Raw genomic sequence first — 18,310 nt, 5'->3', positions numbered from 1 at the left:
GTTCTTGCGTGCGTGCGTGCGTGCGTGCGTGCGTGCGTGCGTGCGTGTGTGTGTACATATTGTGTTTTAAAGCAACGTGTGGAGAGTCTCTGTCGTCAAAATACATGCGTGCGGTGAATGAATAGAGCCAAGAACCTCTCAAATAGTCACCCTCTCCTTTATTTCTCGCTCATTTCTTCTCTCATTATTATAAAATAGGTACAGCGGCCGGGGAAATCGGCTTCTACCTTGACAATTGCGCCATGTTGTTTGTCGGTCAAAAAAAAAAAGTAGTACCGGTATATGTGGGATCTCACAAAAGTGTTTCCTGCTAATGCAGTTATTAAGTTGTAATAAGTCGTGAAGGGGATCCACGGTCGCTTTGTGTGGGAGTGTGCAGTACTGGCGGTATTTTATTTTATTTTTTCATAATTATTGTTATTTTTTTTTTTTTTTACACTTTTCCAGTTCAGTCGCGTTCGGTCAAGTCGCTTGGAAAGTAGGCCTCACAAGTGAGATGATCAGGGAAAAAAATACATTTATGAGGCTTCCTAATTTTCATTTGTTCTTAATTCTTGTTATCTTTCCCACTCATCTATATTTGTAATAATAATGAGTGTTATCATAATTTCTGGTGTTTTTATTACAGGTAAATGTCATGGTACTTACAAGGGTGGTGGTCATCACTATCTCCACAGCCAAGAGGAGGTCCATGATGTTGGCAGTGGGTGCCAGTCCAGTGGAACAAACCTACGAGCAAGTAAGGTACTGGCCATGAGGGGGCGCAACTTGTCCTCTTTTTCATGCTGATTCGACAGTGCCACAGGCCTTGGAAGAGGCGGTTGTCTTCCGAAGGCATCACAGAAAAGGATTTGTCATTTGTAAACCAGCGAGGCTCATTCATCAAATGGGATAGAAATACATTTTGAATTGATTATATTAGTGTTGTCCATAAAATATGCATCGGTCTTCAGCCACTTCAAATGCTTTCAACCCCTCTGTCCCTGAATGTTTTAGAGTCTTTCACTTTTGATCAGACACTTGAATTATTTCAGAAAAATTGTCTTTTTCTACATTGACAATTAGATAGCATATTTCAGTTGAACTTTTTCCAATAATCTTGAGCTATTATCAAATGTTATGTTTGTCGCCTGATTGTCTTTTTCCCCCCCAACCATTTTTAAAAGCACATTTAGAATGTTTTTTAGGGGAGAAAGGCGTAATTTGAGCTTTCTACAATTTGAATGATGAAGCATGGGCAGGGATGCATTTAGTTGTATGATTTTTTTTGACTAAGCATGTTGGTAAACACAAAACTAATACCGGTATTTAAAAAAAAAAATACTCACTAACTCTTAAAGTCAGTATGCATTTTTATTTATTTTTTGCATCATCTTTCAAATTTCATCAACAAATAATGAGTCCATGTTAAGAATTTCTTTCTTTCTACAATATGTATATAACTAAACTTATGGTGACTGGTCATTCAAAGTGTATCCAAAAATCTGTTTTCAACTCAAATAAACCAACAGATCACATAAACCAGTGCAATGTGAAAGTAATTAGCTTGGATTTGACATTTTCATTGTAATTATGCACATAACAATTGTTTGGTCTGACTTTTGTACACTGTATTTATACGTTGCCCTACAGAAATATCACAGCTGTGTTTCTGGTGAAACTGGTATAGGCTAATGTGTGTGAATCTCTCCCACATGTGATCCAGTAGATTTCCGACCAGAAGTCTTGTAAATGATTCCATTGGTGAAAATTATGTCAAAGTGTGTATTTTTTTTTCTCTCAACCTCAACCCACCAGGCCTCACAGTAGGCACACTATAAGAATTTTCAAAGCTGTCCTTGAACCATTTGGCACCCCTGGGTGGCAGCCATCTCGGAAACTCAAACAAATTCCTCCAATGACTAAGCTAGGGCCTGCCACCATGCATGTCACAATTTGAACACACGCATTCACAGCTGCTGTGGTCTGGCAGTCACCTGAGTGGGAAGCTAATTCCACTCTAAACAGAATTAAATGAGATTTAAGGTGGGAAGTTGTCACCCCATGAGTCTTCCCAGCCACACAGCCACCGTGTGGAACAGCTAGTCATACAAGGTTGCTCAAAAATATCCTCCCCAAAAAAATAAAATAAAATAAAATAAAAATAAATCAATAAAAGTAGAAAATATAGAAAAGTGCCAATGGCCACAAGAGAAGATTTGAATAATTAAACATGTTTTAAGATGGTTTATGTAGTAATTCGTGTGTTTTTTTTTTTTTTTTTAATTCATGGGTACTGTATGCTGAATATACGTGTCATATGGTCGCAGGGCTGCTGTTAAAGCGGTTTTGGTTCTGCTGCCCATTCTTGGATTGACGTGGCTGTGTGGTGTCCTTGTGCCTTTCTCCATTGTCATGGCCTACATCTTCATCCTCCTCAATTCCCTACAGGTACACACCAAAGTACACAAATGCATAATGTTGCAAGCATACAAAAACACACTTGAAATTTTAGTGGTTCCCCTTTTATTATTATTATTATTATTATTATTATTATTATTATTATTATTATTATAACTAGTATAATCATCATCATCATTATTTTCATGTTTCAAATCCTTCTGAAGATGAAAAAATACCTCGATCACCATGAAGCCTATTAAATCCCATTTGTCACATAAACATGGCTGGTGATTCCACGTGAGTCAAATTTGCATAACTTCAGAATTAAAGTCACCTTCCATTAGTTGCAATATATAAGAAAAATGTAAGATTGAACCAAAAACTGCTACCAGAACAGAACTTAAGAGCAATTTAAAAAATATCTCCATTTACAAACTTGATCCTGTTTTTTTTTTTTTTTTTGTTTGTTTGTTTTTACTTCAATCAGAAGTTGAAAGGTTTTCCATCATGCATTGTGCCTTCTCGCTGAATGTACACAGACTGTCAAGGCTTTTATTTGTCTTTGGCAAAAGCTGGTGCCGAAAGAGGGCTAGTAATAAAACAGACGAAAAGAGGTGGTTTTATTTTAACAGTTGAATTCCATTTGTATTGTTTGCTTGCATTATTCCTGTCATGGGCAATTTAAGGTCAACATTATTGTGATGATCACTTTAAATGCTTTTAGTGCTGGAATTTGAAGGGTCGATTTGTCCCAGATTTTTAGAGAGGGGCTATATTCTAGTCAAATTATACATTCTTTACCTTGGCATTAGAACATTGTGCAACGATTGTGGTAAACTTTTACAGATAATTATTGCCTCAATTCTTAAATCCCTTTCCTATTTTTTTCATCAAATAATAAAAAGGAAAGAAGTCATGTCATTCTCAAAGGGTGGTAGCTTTTTCCATACTACCCAGCATCCATCACCTGCAGTATATTTAATTGAGCTGTAGTTTAAGGAAAGAATCAATAATGGTATTAGCTGTTATCTGATAATTAAGTGAAGCGTCCTACTTGCCAAAAATAGCCTCTTCCATATAGCTCGATATTTTTTCTTGAAGATAATTATTGCACATTGTTTTGCTGTGCTGATTTACCTGTCCTCACTATGGCTGCGGTTGTACCGGAGCCTCTCTGAAACTGACTTTGGGCAAGAAGTGCGGTACACCCCGAACTGGTCACCAGCCTATTGTAGGGTGACTTTGGATAATTCCAAAATTGGAATCTCTTTTTTAATGTATTACAGAATAGTCATGAATGAGTTTGGTCAAGAGTCCTGACCTCAACATTTTCAAACACCTTCAGGATAAAGCGAGCCACGCTCAGAGGGCCAACATCAGTGACCTCTGGCCTCATACAGGTCATTTTGAGAGACATACTCTGTCTCTGTCTGAAATCTTCCAAGCAGAGTGCAAGCTTTTCTTGCTGCAGTTCTACAAGAAGTGGTCACTGAAAGCTCAAGTGTAATGGAATATAAACTGTTGGACTCATTTATCAATGTTGCCTCTTGATCACTGACTATTTGAAAGTGGCAGGGCGAGAGCTTTGTTTCAAGACGGAATCTTTCGAGGTCTGTGAGAAGATGAACACATCCCTTTCACTAATTTTCTTGTGCATTTCAGTATTAATGGTGAATTTTCAACTCTTCCGGTTCTATATGTGTTCCCATTGTTGGAATTTCCCATCTTTTGGTCTTTTCACAGTTATACACACTTAGAAACAGGCGGTTTGCACCGTTTTGGGTGTGACATGTTTGTCTAAGATGCATGTTCACAGTCGGAGGCGAGCCATCTCTCCCCACTGCGACCCTTGTGAAGATAAGCAGATAGGAAAATGGATGGTTGGATGGATAAAACACCCCCGCTGCTCTTAGTGGTAGACAATCATGGCGAGAGACTGAAACGGTCAAAAGTGTGCCAACATTTTCAAAAGGTTGATGTGACAAATGCACATTACAACAAGTGCAACAGTTCATTAAAAAGTCATTAGGAGACACAAGCGATCTTAACAAACATTTAGAAATGTGACTCTCGCCTCACCGGATTGCTTTTTGTAGACCAACTGCACACACCTTGTTGCTCTCAACCAGTTTTACACTAATTGTTTATGTAATGCTACGATTGGCTGGCAACCAGTGCACGGTGTCCCCCGCCTACTGCTCGAAGACAGCTGGGACAGGCTCTAGCATGCCTGTGACCCTTTTGAGGGTAAGCAGACTAGAAAATGCATGGAAAGATGGACGGTGCATGTAATGTTTTCATATACACATACATAATATGGTTACACAGACTGCTTGGATTAGATACCTTTTCGTAGCTAGCCCTTCAAATACAGCTTTGTTTGTCATATATATTTTCTTCTTTCTAATGAAAAACAACACTAGGTTAGGCTGTCCATCAGTGTTCAGAAGCATGCTTGAAGTGACTACTGAAATATTTTAATTTATTGATGTCAAAAGTAAAGCTCTCGTGAAAAAATGATATACTGCTTAAAAACATCCCTTGGTATGACTCGCAGGGAAGTTCACAAACGAAAAGTTAATGAAATTGAATAAAAAGAGAAGTTCATACGATTTGTCAAAAAATAAACCTCGGTATTTTGCTCCTTTTTGAAAGAATCTGGGAACTGTCCAAATTCTTCTGATGCCTGACCCTAATCCCAGCTGACTTTGGGTACAAGGTGGGGTACACCCTAAACTGGTCACCAGCCAATCACAAGGCACTTGCAAAACATGAAAATTATTATGAAAATTAGAGTGACTAACGGAAAAATGTTGTTGTTGTTGTTGGCCTGTCATTTTTTTACTGCCCCAAGCCAAAGCAACATAAAGCTGAAGTGTCAAGCTTTATTGTTGAATCAATAAAACAGATAATGTTGACATTTCATTGCGCCTGATGGTCCACTTGTACTCCTCTTCCCTTGTGACCCATATTGACATGCTTCCACTATCGCATCTTCCTTAGTTGAGCTGTTGCTCTACCCTGCAATCAGGAAGTTTGAGTTCTAACGAACCAATGTTAATTTTTTATGAGTGAAATGACCTTAAACTGTATCGATTGTCAACATTTGCAGTATATGATCACTCGATCTTTTCAAATTCTCAAGAGGAAGTGTCTTTAAGACACAGAGATTCTTTTCTCTGGGATGTTTTTTTTTTTAGCCCATTATATAGCAGGCACCTACAGTATTTTGATAATGGGGAAATTACTTTTTTTTCCATGCTGATATTTTAGCGCTCCTATTGATAGGGCTGGGAATTGATTCAAATTTCTGAAATCGATTTGATCCAATGCATAGTGTCATGTTCGGTTTAGTTACATTCGACGGGACTTTAATTTTGGCGACACAAACCGGAAGTATCTTGTCATGTTCCGTTTTAGTTAGAACCTAGGAGACTTTAATTTTGGTTACATAAACCGGAAGTACCTCGTCTAGTAAAGAACGCATGGCTTCGTGCTAGTTGTTGTCTTCGTTTCTCGTTCTCTTCTTGTGTATACGCCTTGGAAAGCATCGTCTTTTTACAACATAAGGAAAAAGAAAACTAAAGCTCCATTTCAACGTTTTGGAATCTTGGTCTTTTTTCGTTGTTCGCTATCTGTCTTATCTGTTCACGTCCCGGACACGGACAAGTAGGGCAGAATACATAGGGCCTGACACGATTCGATTTGCAGTTTGCTTTCATTTTTAATTTACTTAAGGATTTCATGAAGTACCGATTTTGATTTCATATGGAAGACATTCTCAAAAGAAATGCTGTAAATAGTAGAAACTTCTTGATGTAACGTGGTGCGCATGAATTTATGGTAAAAAGACGCAATAAAAGAACAGTAATAAGTGTGTTGTTGGTATCACATAATTTGTTTTGTTTTTGTATACTATGACTCCATAAGTACTTTCCATACCAAGCATAAATTGCTACAACCTGTTACATAAATGTAATTGCTACCTTGCCTCGGATTTGTAGTAATCCACTTTGTACTGCATATCCGTAAATGTATCGATCATATGTCATTAGTAAATAGAGGGTGACTCGGATACATAGCGGATGTCTACAAGTGAGCATTTCTATTTTTATTCCAAAGTTGTTCCAGTGAACGCTAAGCATTTATATGTTATATTAGTTTTCTTTCATTCACAAAACCATTTTATTTGTTTATTTGTCAATTTATTTTAGCCAAGATCTGAGGTGGCTATTTTTAACTTACAAAAGAGCTTTCATTCTCATTGCGTTTGTACTGTATTTTGCATCAATAGATAGTTAGCGCCACATCACTAACCACAACGCTATTCCTTTTCGTAAGGGGTTCTGTTTCATTCCAACTCTTTTTAAAATAATCCCTCGCAACAAAAATAAAATATCTATTGTAAGTTTCATGAGCATCTTTACCATCAATACAGCCATGCCTCATTTGCTTATCAGGCGAGAGATAAATAGCACATGTGGCTAGGGGGCGAGGGATTTTTTTGTGTGGCCCATAAATCGCTCCACCCACTGTCATCCAATGTCTAGGCAATGTCATTAAAAACTTTTCGCACTATCCATTACCTAGGTGTAATCGGCTCGTGGCCCTGCTCAGCCCATCCTATTATTAGGCCATAACATCAAACTATCAACAACTTTGAGCAATGGGTGAGGTTCAGCGAAACAAGAAGCTGAAGACAACAAAGTCTGGAAGTGAAGGAAGTTGAGTGAGAACAAAAATGTTAAGATAATACTGATGCTGAGTTAACTTATCTCGTTTGGTCCAGTCACTCCTTTTCATTTTTGTTTTGTTTTATTATTTGCCATTTGTGTTTGACTTTGGGACAATATTGCTCATACATTTTTTGTTCTTGCCTGTCAAAAGTTTTCATAGTCTGCATAACTAAACTGCATACTTCAGTTCATAGTAATAATTGACTTTTAACTTTACTCAGTATGAGAAACTGGGAATGGCACAGACTTATATATGAATATATGTATTGACTAATAATACCAAAGTTGTCAGTAACCGTGGCAACAACAAAATAGTTGCCCTCTGGCATCAGCTGCAAGACTCCATTTATATATACGTCCGTGGTTGCTGGTCACATATAGACAAACAATCACTGAGACTCACATTCGTGCCTATAGACAATTTTGAGTCTTCAATTAACTTTGAATGCATGATTTTGAAACGTGGAACAAAGCCACACAATTCAGTGAAGCAGAAACTGCACACCAAAGGGCTGCAACCCTCTTGATTGTGACACAGCCATGACACGCCCGCCAGATGTGATGTCCGTTCCGTTCTAGATTTTTAAAATAATGAAAGGGTGATGAAAACTTTCAAGTTAAAGTAGTCATAGGTATAATCATGTAGATTTATTTATAAATCCATGTTTTAATTGGGGTCTTTGATAATCATGAGGTGCGGATGAAAAACAAACAAATGCGCGACATGATTGTTTGCATTTCCATTGCCAGGGAAAATAACTTTCCCTTTGAAAAGGAGTCCTGTTTGTGCTGCATCCTCAATTACCATCCGCGGCATTAAAACAATATTCAAACAGGATACCAAGGTCAGACTGATTCTCACCAAGCCTCTCTGAGGTGCCACTTATAATGAGGGTGTTGAACAGCCTTTTTAAGTTGTATATTTATAGTGTTTTGTCTCAACTTGTACTTATTTTTCCTTTTCTGTTTGCATATTTTCTTGGATTTTACGCTTTAATCCATATGTTGGATTTGAAAGTAGTGTTTTGTGGCTAATTTCACATTGCATTGTGGTCATATACTCGGAGGTTTGTTTTTACAGACAAAATTAAGTCAATATCTCAACACAATGACCTCCACCACCCCTCCAAAAAAATGAACAGGGCTAAAATGACAAAAATGAGACCATTTTGAGAGTTAAAAAAAAATCCTTTCCTCTCAACTTGAATCGAAGAGAGAAGTCAAGTCACTGTGTAATATCAGATGTGAGAAATAAAGTGAATAACACACAACATTCCTACCGTTGTAAGACCTCTCCTTGTGTGAAACCTGCTGACATTTATTTGGCTTAGAATTACCTGCCAGCTCAATTTGGTAATAGCCTGTGTCATAAGAAAGCAAACCATCATTTTTGCCCGTGTCTCGCCTTACCTGTGGGTGGGTCTACACATCTTTCTGGTTTTCTGAAGACCGATTTCTGGATTTCTACCTTGTCATGATTTTTTTTTTTTTTTGGGGTCCTCGCAAAGGGCAGCTGGAGTGTCAAAAATTAGGAAGGTGAGGATTAGAAGTTTTAACCTTAGCAGATGTGCCCTTTCATCAGTTTCAGAACTCATGATCTCACCGCCCTACATCAACCCCTGACAGCGTCGGAGTCGGGTGATTGTGTGGGGGGGCATTCAAAATACCCATTTTGAAGCAACGGCCATGATATATGTATGCTCAACTCTTTTATTGTCGTGAAAGAAATCCAGTCTTGTGGGTTTGCATTGATACTTACAGAACATACTTTGTACAAAGTACATCCAGGATTCGTGTGGTGTTGGCTGGTTGCGATTGGGTTAGAATTGTCCTGGTTTCTGTTGTACTGCCACACTGCCGAAGATCTGTAGAATTTCTGCAGCTTTGATGCATACTTTGTGGATAATTAGTGAGAACTGGGTCAGCACAGGGCAAGAAAGCAAAACCATGTTGTTCTTCCAGTGGGTGGCAGGGAGATGTTGGGATAGAGTTGAAGTGGGGGTTAGAGTGTCGGGAGGTTAAAAGGCTGTCAAATATTAGTGCCAATTCACATTGAGGCATTTTCTTTTTACTGCATTAAGGTCAAAGCAAATAATCAGTGCTGTCTGTTCTTTTTCTAGAATCATTTTGGGAGATGGATAATGTATCAAATCAATTTTGAAAATTTTTTTTTTTTCGTTTGTTTAGTTTTTAAAAAAAATTAATTTAAGAAATAAACCACGTAGGAGAGGTAGATCGGTACCTCCTTACACACTTATATGGTATAACTTGGAGTGTGGTGAATGAAGGCACTGGAACCCATTCATCGGGTAGACTGGTATAGCGGGTAGGCCGCTATTGCTTTGAACTTGATTTCCCAAGTAACATTTCTGGAAATGTTAAAGCTGATGAAACATCAACTCATTCATTCTCTTTCAAGAAGATAAATGTGGCCTCTTCATTGGCATCGGTTTCCAGTTCTGTCCAAGCAAAGAGGCACTGGCATTAGGATGTGAAAAGCAGAATTCATTTTGTATGCATGTAAAAGATGGCAAAAGAAAAGAGTCAAAGTCGTGCGCCTTCCAACCAGTGTATTTAAATATGAAATTATTTCTAATCTCACAATAGACATGAATTTTCAAGAGTACTCAAATTTAGCACAAGAATACTTCAAGCCTTGGTTATTGACACTAAAGTAGTATACTCAGGAGGCCTTTTAACGACCCAACACAATGCGACGTCCCTGCAGTAGCCACTTATGTATTTAGCTACAATTAAGCATTATGTGAAAGCCAACAAAACAATCACGATGTGAGATAAGAAACACCAGCTCACTGCAGGACTCTGATTGGGATGGAGAGGGCTGTCTTCGCTGGCCTCTGGTCCCTTCCTAGAGTGGCCCCTAGCTCGTCCCCTACAGATAACTTAGGTCATTTCCTATGCGCATCATTGCACACACATATATGCTCCTCCCACTGAGTGTTTACAGCCACACGCTGATTCCTATTAATCTGCTTCTTGTCAAGACGAGGTGGAGGGTGGATCCTGTAGGGTCTGTATTGGACTCAGAGGCCACAGAAGGTGGCTAAAATGTTCAGTCACGCACACAAGCAGGCAGGCATGCACGTACGCGCTCATACACACACACACACACACACACACACACACACACACACACGCACTCAACCTGAAAGCCCCATCTGACAGATTGCACCAGGCCTGGTCCTCTTTTTACACTGAGCAGATGTGGTCTCACACTTGTTTTCCTTGGTAATTATCCCTCGTTAAGTGAAAGCATGTGCCAATCAAACAGCTTGGCTAGCAAGAGCAGTGCCTGAGCCAGGTTAGGGGAGAGAGCGAGGGAGGTAGAGAGACCTATCATCTCTTCTCCTCCTCTTTTTAAAGCACAGTGTCATTTCAGAGTCATTACTACATTAAAGGCAATCCTTGCCACGGTGTGAGAGAGCTGCAACAGCTGCAGGACTGACATTATTATCCTCGTTTGACTTTCAAGTGGTTGCAAATTTGATGATTATAACAGTTAACACTTGTCATGTTAAATTATAGCTTTATGTCATTTTTTTTTTTTTGGGGGGGGTTGGGGTTGCGTTTTAACAGCCAAATTGTTAATTGATTTTGACATTGTCCAGTAACACATTAACTTAATTTGAATGATAAAATGGGTAGCACGGTGAAGCAGTGGTGAGCACTTATGCCGCGAGCTTCCTTTCACATTTCAAACCCATGTTTTGAAGGTAGGTAACCCATGTGTTACAATTTCTACAATTTTTGTAGATTTTTGCGTATTGTCATCTTTAAATCAAAGACAAAGCATAAAAATTGTGTGATATGAAATATTCCAATTCATGTTTTATTTATATAGATTTATATTTATGTTTTGGTCATAGCATAATACCGCTTTTATTGTCCATAGAGGGCATAAATACAAAGAAAAAAATAAGAACTATATGTGTATGTATAGCACTGATGCCACTGAACATGTCGAGTGGTTGAAAGTAAAATAAATATTCAGGAATAATACTTTTACAATTTTTATAAAATTGTATGTTGCGTTATATAAACTTATTTACATCGACTGCAGCACATGGGAATTATAGATGAACCCTGATATGAAAATATAAGTGTAAATCGGTGTTACTTATTCGGTGGAGGCCTGTCGACTACTGACATTATTTTATGGATATATTTTCAGCTTAAGTGTCAATCCATGTGGTCATAGCTCAAGCCCCCCCCCTTCCTATTAGTAATTCATTCAAATTACATCAAGTATTTCATTAACCCTTTTTTGGGCTTTAGACACTGTCAAAACATAGCTAAACTGAGCTTTGAGAAAAAAACGGGAACACGTCTCTCCCTCCAAATAAAAGGCGGTGATAGCCAAAACAAGAGAGAGAGAGAGAGAGAGAGAGAAAAAAAAAACAAAGATATATGAAGTCTTCATGTCGTTGAACTACCATTCATTTTCACTTTAAGGACCTACGAACCGTAGTGAAGTGTGATTGCATGTGACAGTCACCAAGTCTGCCTGTTTATCATGATGGATGCATGCTGCCACTGGGGCCGTGCAGCGCGCAAACCCGCCCTCACACAGATCTCTGATGCAGGGACAGCTGCTTCAAGAAGACTCTTGATCTAGAAACACACATGCCAAATCTTAACCAATTACCGGACTGACAAGCAGACCCTCAATACAACCAGACATGCACTTCATTTATTCTATACTATTGACTAATTATAGAATTTATGCTTTTCTTCTCTGGTTATTCCAAATCAACCCAAGAGAGTTGTTGGAGAGACTATGGTACTGTGATGTTTAAGATTATTTTTCAACTTGTTGATTAAAAGCTATTCCGATTCTGTAAAAGGACTGTAAGGGCAAGATTTACAGTGGATAGCGTGGGTTTTTGTAGAGCTCAATATGCCCCCATTCTCAAACTATGTATCAGTAAGTTCCCATGAAATACAAGGTCACATGTACAATGCAATAATAAAGCACAAGGCACACCCATTGACCATGTTTAACCCTTAAAACGTGAAAGATGCTCTGTCTTTTCCTTTGTCTGCGCTGCTCCCAGCTCCATACTTCGTGATCTTGACACATGCCATTAACCTCAACTCGCCTCACCTCAACTGTGAGACGGGAGAGCAAAACCATCCCATAATAATACATGTAACAATCTTTTTTTCCCCCCGTTTGATACCCAAAAGCAACTTGCTCAGATTTTGCATATTGCATCCATTTGTCATTGCTAGTCAAGGGCACCGCTACACAGTCTTGTCAGCGGTGCAATTTTATGTTTCAGTTCAAACGGTGGTGAGTATGTGTGTGTTTGGATGTGCACGTGTGTGTGTGTGTGTGTCCAAAAAGTATCATTCAGGCGATTTTAAATTTGTTTTCATGCCTACAAATGTGTGCATATGAATAAGAGGACACATTTCTCTCCTGTGCCAGAGGAGTAGACCAAGGGCAAATATTCTATTGTTCCTTGAGCAAAATATGCACTTTTTATGGCCCCAAAACAGTGATGTGTCTAGAAGCAGATGATAAAGCGAGGCTTCCTCCAAGCACAAGCAAGGTTTATATAGCTCCTGTTAGTCATATTCTGTAGGTTTAAGACACCCATGCAAACTACTCATGGTTTGTTGAAAAGTTTTAATGAATGTCCTATTATTTGGAACTTACAAAAAGTGATACATGCAGCCAATCGGAATAAGGGTGCAATTCACGATTACCCATGATGTCCAATTGGTAGCAATCATATAATCAAACTCTCAGGCAGCTCCTTTCATGTCTACACACCTCTTTGACATGTTTTATTTCAAGTGTGGCCCATTGTGCCATTCTGCCCCAACCAATTTAGGTCTTTTTAAATTCTTTAAAAAAAAAAGACCAAAATTGGTTAGGGCAGAATGGCCCAATGGACCACAGTTGAAATTACAAAATAATAATACCATTTCATTGATTAACACTTCTAATAATTTTGGACATAAAAGTTTCAGATAAATGCAGATGATGAATTACTGCAAATTGTAAACTTTAAAATACCCTACTCTTCTTTCATATCCAACGTGCCTAGCTTCTGCACAGTGAAGGAATGCGTTTTCATGTGATGTGTTCAGAAGAATATGATGTCCAGCTGCTGTAACCAAGTTTTCCTGCTCTTCAAAATGTTTCCTCCATTCCATCAGTGGGAAAACTTAGTGGTTAAAACCCCCCTGCGATTGACAGTGAAGGCACATACACTTTGACAAGGGGGTACCCCAGAATGCCTTCTTGGATACCTTAGTATTGTTAATTAAACAGTTCTGTGCATTGGCAGAACACTTTGCCTCACTAGTTCAAAGACTCTTTCTTTGACCCATGTGCAGAATCTTTGGATCAGTTTTCTACAGCTATGTTATGCTTGGCGCTTAAGGCACGCCAACCCTAAATTGTCTTGTTTAAAAGCTAGCTTGTTTACAGTCCGCTTTCTCTCCCTCTCAATAGCCCCGCAACCACTCCATCCCATTACCACATGTGCCTAGTACAGCCTTTTTCAAAGGAGCATTTCTAAAAACCCACTGGTCTCCCAACAAGTTCAATTCGTGGAAATATCTTGGAATTATGTTAGCGTGTGTAGCAACAAATTGAAGTCGAGCTGCAAGCAGTGATGAACGGCCCTCACGGCCTGGGGCCACTTTGGGGTACTGGCGTGTTGGGATACTGGCACATTGAGGCACTGCCACATGGGAATTTGATTTTTTTTTTTTTAATGGCACAATAAATCATGTGGATTTTCTGTTTTTGCCAGGCCTGATGTGTATGCAAAATTGCATGAGTTTGTGTGTGTTTAGACACTAAAAGCCAGTGTTGTATTTGCGACCTGTGCATTGCCATGGCAACAATGTTTTGCAAAAACTCACAAACTTTGTGTTTCAACATCATGAAGGACTAAACATGTATTTCCTGGCCACACCCTTTGTCGAAAGGTCACAATATACGCTGTAAGACATGAGCAACATCTTCAGGTTTTTCTGACAAATTGTCAATTGGATTCGGCCAATGGGCTCGTTGCAGTACATTGAAATGTAAAATAAGACATCTCTAGTTGCCACAAGGTGATGCGATAAATATTACAAAATAATCTCATACGGCTGCCTTAAGTTGCTAATTTTTATTTACATGTGAAGTTTGGATTTTTTTGTAGCAGCCATTTCCTCTTTTGTGGTAAAGGAAATATGAAATGCAAAATTTAATGACACCCATCACCCCACGCCACTTCACCACCCCACCACTATCATATCGTGTTTTGAACAGAACAAGTTTGAAATCAGTCGGATGCAACCTCTAGGAACGGGACAAAAGTACAATTCCTGGAAATGTGCAAAAATGAGCCAAAATTTGACATTGAAAAAAAAAATTCATACTTAACTTCCTGTACAGGATATGATTGCAATGGACTTTTTTGAACAGCTCGGGGTGCTAAACTTGCCTCCCAAATTTTGTAGCCCTAGGTCGAATGTACCGAGATTGGATTTGTTTTTTATCCACTGTATTTTTCATAATTGTGCGTGCTGACTTTGATACAATTTCGCCAGGCCCGATGAGTGCGCAACGTTTGGTGAGCCCAAATAAGACTCTCATTTCCACACACCGTATATCATTCGTGTTTATTTAATCATTAACACAAGTAAAGGAGAGCGCTCATCTGTTAGTGCTACAATGACGTTTGTCGGCGCAATGTAAAATCGATATGACACACTGTCTCAGTGCTACAGCAATGGCAAACGTCATTTGTCATCGACAGGCAATAAAGATATACAATTGATTTTAGTCCATTTCAATCCGCAACCTCCGCCATTTATTGCTCTTTTGTGGTAGCAGAAGAAGTGGAACAAAAAGGAATTTAAAAACGACGATGGAAGGACAACCTTGTCAAGCCCAATTCATCTTCAAGAAGGAGACTGCGATGTTTTGAGGGCATGTGTATTGTACTTTTGTCGATATGCCCTGCCAGTAAAACGGAGAGAAAACATTAATAGTTTGGTGGCTCTGAACGCATTGAGGATTTTTTTTTCTTGTGAATGTTAAATATCTTTTCATATGTATGTTCTGTACTGAATGTTTTTTTTTTTTATTCATTAGGTTATTCTTTGTGTATTTATCTTCAAAGTGAATTATGGTTGTTCCTTTAACTGCTTGAATTAATGGATTGCTAAAATTTCAATCGTGTGCCTGGAAGTACATTTCCAAAGTTCCTATAGCATAGATTTGTTATGTTGCTACAAAAAGTCTTTATGCAAATAAAATGATCAAACTCAACCAAGATTTTTTTTTCTCAAAACCAAACAATCAATGAAGGAACCCACCCATCACAGTCCTTAATGAATCAAATATTTGTGGTCTACTGTGGGATTGTTCTCCCATCTCCCTTTGTACAGTAAATGCCGTTAATTTCAAGTCATGGGACTCGACCATAAACTTTACGTTAGCGCGTTATGCTCTGTCGTCTGTCAGTGTTTACGTCAGAGTTACTGTTGTGTTTTGTCACGTCCGGCTCGCCAGGACCCAAGTTGTGTCACTGGTAGCGAGCAACATCTGTTTTGGGCTTGTTGTTCCTCTTGGCTGCTTTTCAATTGGATTTCCTCAAGCAGGGCCGAAAGCTGTCACCTCTGCCAGGCTCTGTTAGTGATCACTGCCGGCCCCTATATTAAATAGGTGGTTCAGGGCTAAGCTAATAACTCTCCCTCCTCTCCTGAGCCATCGCACACCAATGAATGTAGTTTCCACCAGCATGTCTGTGTGTGTGTGTGTGTGTGTGTGTGTGTGTGTGTGTGTGTGTGTGTGTGTGTGTGATCCCTCTATAACTGTAGACGCAGTAGTGGCACACTTACTTTGGGGTGTCCCACTCCAACGTGACAACAGTTGAATGCATGCCGCTGTCCTAATAGTTTCTCTCAAAGAATGACCTACGTATGGTACAATAAGGTCAAAGCTCTTGCATTGCTGTCGTGGTATTTAACTCTGCTGTTATACTGTGATGAGTTCTTCCGGTGATGTGCAATTTGTACAGTTTATTAATTTCCTTGGTGAACATTAAAACTAACTAACGAAGAATCTCTTCAACAAATGTAGCCCTTTGGATGGCAGCTGTGGTTGTTTTGGAAGTGCTCTACTAAACCATTTGAACTGATTTCTGGTGTTTTTCTCAACTAAAAAATACAGATTAGGAATACTGTTAAAGTATCGAATAGTTAAGCAGCATCATTAAGACGAGTAGTCTGAACGATACGCATCCGTAGTCTCGGCCTTATTGTTGAGTCATGAACACTGACTTGAATGGAGGCACGGAAGGTCCGCAGTTCTTAAGATGTTGTCCTTTGACACGTCCTGGAAGAGTCATCACTGTTCTCTTGGGGGCATTTTTGTTGGCTGGCCAGGGGCGGAGCATCGTGGCCATGGGCGGACATGACCACCTCGGGTCACTCTCTGGCCACCACACACAAAATGTTTTCACTGCTTTTTGAGATATTTTGGCCACCTTAATTTTGTCAGATGGGTTGTATTTAAATGATTTCTTGATTGAGCAGGTCTTGCGGTAAACAGGCTTGGGTGAGGTTAGTTAAAATGAGCTCCGCTTTTCACAAAATGTGATTAGCCACAGGTAATTCCTGATTTATTAAAGGAGGCAATTACTTTTTCCACACAGAGCCAGGTAGCTTTGCATATTTGACTGAATAAATGAAATCACGAATTAAAAATTGCAATTTACCTTTACTTGGTTTATGTGATTAATTGAATTACAGCGGGAATAATACTTTTTTTTTCATGGCGCAATATGTGTAGCCTGTATGGTTCGTTTTTATATTATTTTATTTCATTACTCACTGGTTGTCATGGATTGATTCATTCTATCCATCCATTTCGAACACCTACTTCAATGACCAAATCTGGTTATTTGGCCAATAATGGGGCTCATAAAGATGGCATTAAAATACCAAGGCTGTTCTGATTCCACCACAGAGAACCCAGAAAATTAGAGTGTACGGCTTTAGCATTTGTTTCCAATTAGTTTTACTTATACAACCGATGCCCAGCCATGATCTCACATTTAGGTTGTATTTTATAGGCTGATTGGAGGCATTTTGCCCTCCTTTTTATTCTTTTTGTTCTTTCCATTAAAACGATCATGTCCTCTCCCTTGGTTGTGGGTGTTAAAGCGTGCACGGGGAGGTGTTTATCTCATCAAATTGACAGCAGAGCAGCCTGGCTGTCTACCTGCCTGTTTGTCTGGCTTCATGTGGTCTTGCCAGCTTCTCTGGCCAGCTGGAGCTGTTAGACAGGGGTGAATATGAACCCAGGACCTGCACAGCATCAACCCGGTGCTTCACGGCACTGACAGATACTTTGATTTGACATGCCATGGGCAGTTAAAGTGAAAGTTATGTATACATGTTAATTAAACTGTTTATGCATGAAGGGGTCAGAGACATTAGCAAGTCCCAGCGCAGAAGTGTGAATTTCTTGCTCCATCACAGCATTTTCACCTCCTCTGTCTCTCATTTTCGTAATGATTACCAGGTGTAAGAGCAAATCCCCTCTGCCCCCCTCCTCCCCCTTTTTTTGGGCCAAGTATGGATGCAGATTTGTGAAAAGTGTCTCAAGTGTTTGAATCTAGCCTAGGGCCTAAGTTGCTGAAGTAGCTCCCTTTTATTTTTGTGGGTGTTTTAAAAGCACCTGGTGGTTGAGGTCTTCAGCTTCATAAAAGAGAAGAGCTGGTCCAGTCAAACAATTCAATTGTATTAAAGTCGTGAAAATTGATTAGCACGTAGCCATTTTAAATGATTTTTTACAACTCATTTATATCTATCTATCCATCCATCCATCCATCTATCCATTTTCCGATCCGCTTTATCCTCCCAAGGGTCTCAGGGTGCTGGAGCCCATCCCAGCCGTCTTCGGGCAGTAGGCGCGGGACACCCTGAACCGGTTGCCAGCCAATTGCAGAGCGAACAACCATCCGCACTCACGCTCACATCTTGGGACAATTTAGAATGTTCAATCACCCTGCCATGCATGTTTTTGGAATGTGGGAAGAAACCGAAGTACCCGGAGAAAACCCACGCAGGCCCGGGGAGAACTCCACGGGAAGGCTGGAGCCGGGATCGAACCCTCGACCTCTGCACTGGGAAGTTGACGCGCTAACCACTGG

The 18,310-nt window shown here is 39.5% G+C and overlaps 1 protein-coding gene across 3 annotated transcripts in view; it reads left to right on the top strand.

Moving 5' to 3' along the window:
- LOC109519145 (adhesion G-protein coupled receptor D2) overlaps nucleotides 1-18,310 on the top strand; it is a 75,567-nt gene that overhangs the window by 16,488 nt on the left and 40,769 nt on the right. For all 3 annotated transcript variants that reach the window (XM_019875517.1, XM_019875518.1, XM_019875519.1), the window contains 2 exons: nucleotides 629-744; nucleotides 2,310-2,430. In XM_019875517.1, the coding sequence (XP_019731076.1) occupies nucleotides 629-744; nucleotides 2,310-2,430 (237 nt within the window). The remainder of the gene's footprint in view (nucleotides 1-628; nucleotides 745-2,309; nucleotides 2,431-18,310) is intronic.

Source organism: Hippocampus comes, unplaced genomic scaffold (genome assembly GCF_001891065.2).
Source record: "Hippocampus comes isolate QL1 unplaced genomic scaffold, H_comes_QL1_v1.1 scaffold132, whole genome shotgun sequence".
Classification (NCBI taxonomy): domain Eukaryota; kingdom Metazoa; phylum Chordata; class Actinopteri; order Syngnathiformes; family Syngnathidae; genus Hippocampus; species Hippocampus comes.
This window is presented reverse-complemented; position numbering and strand designations above follow the sequence as displayed.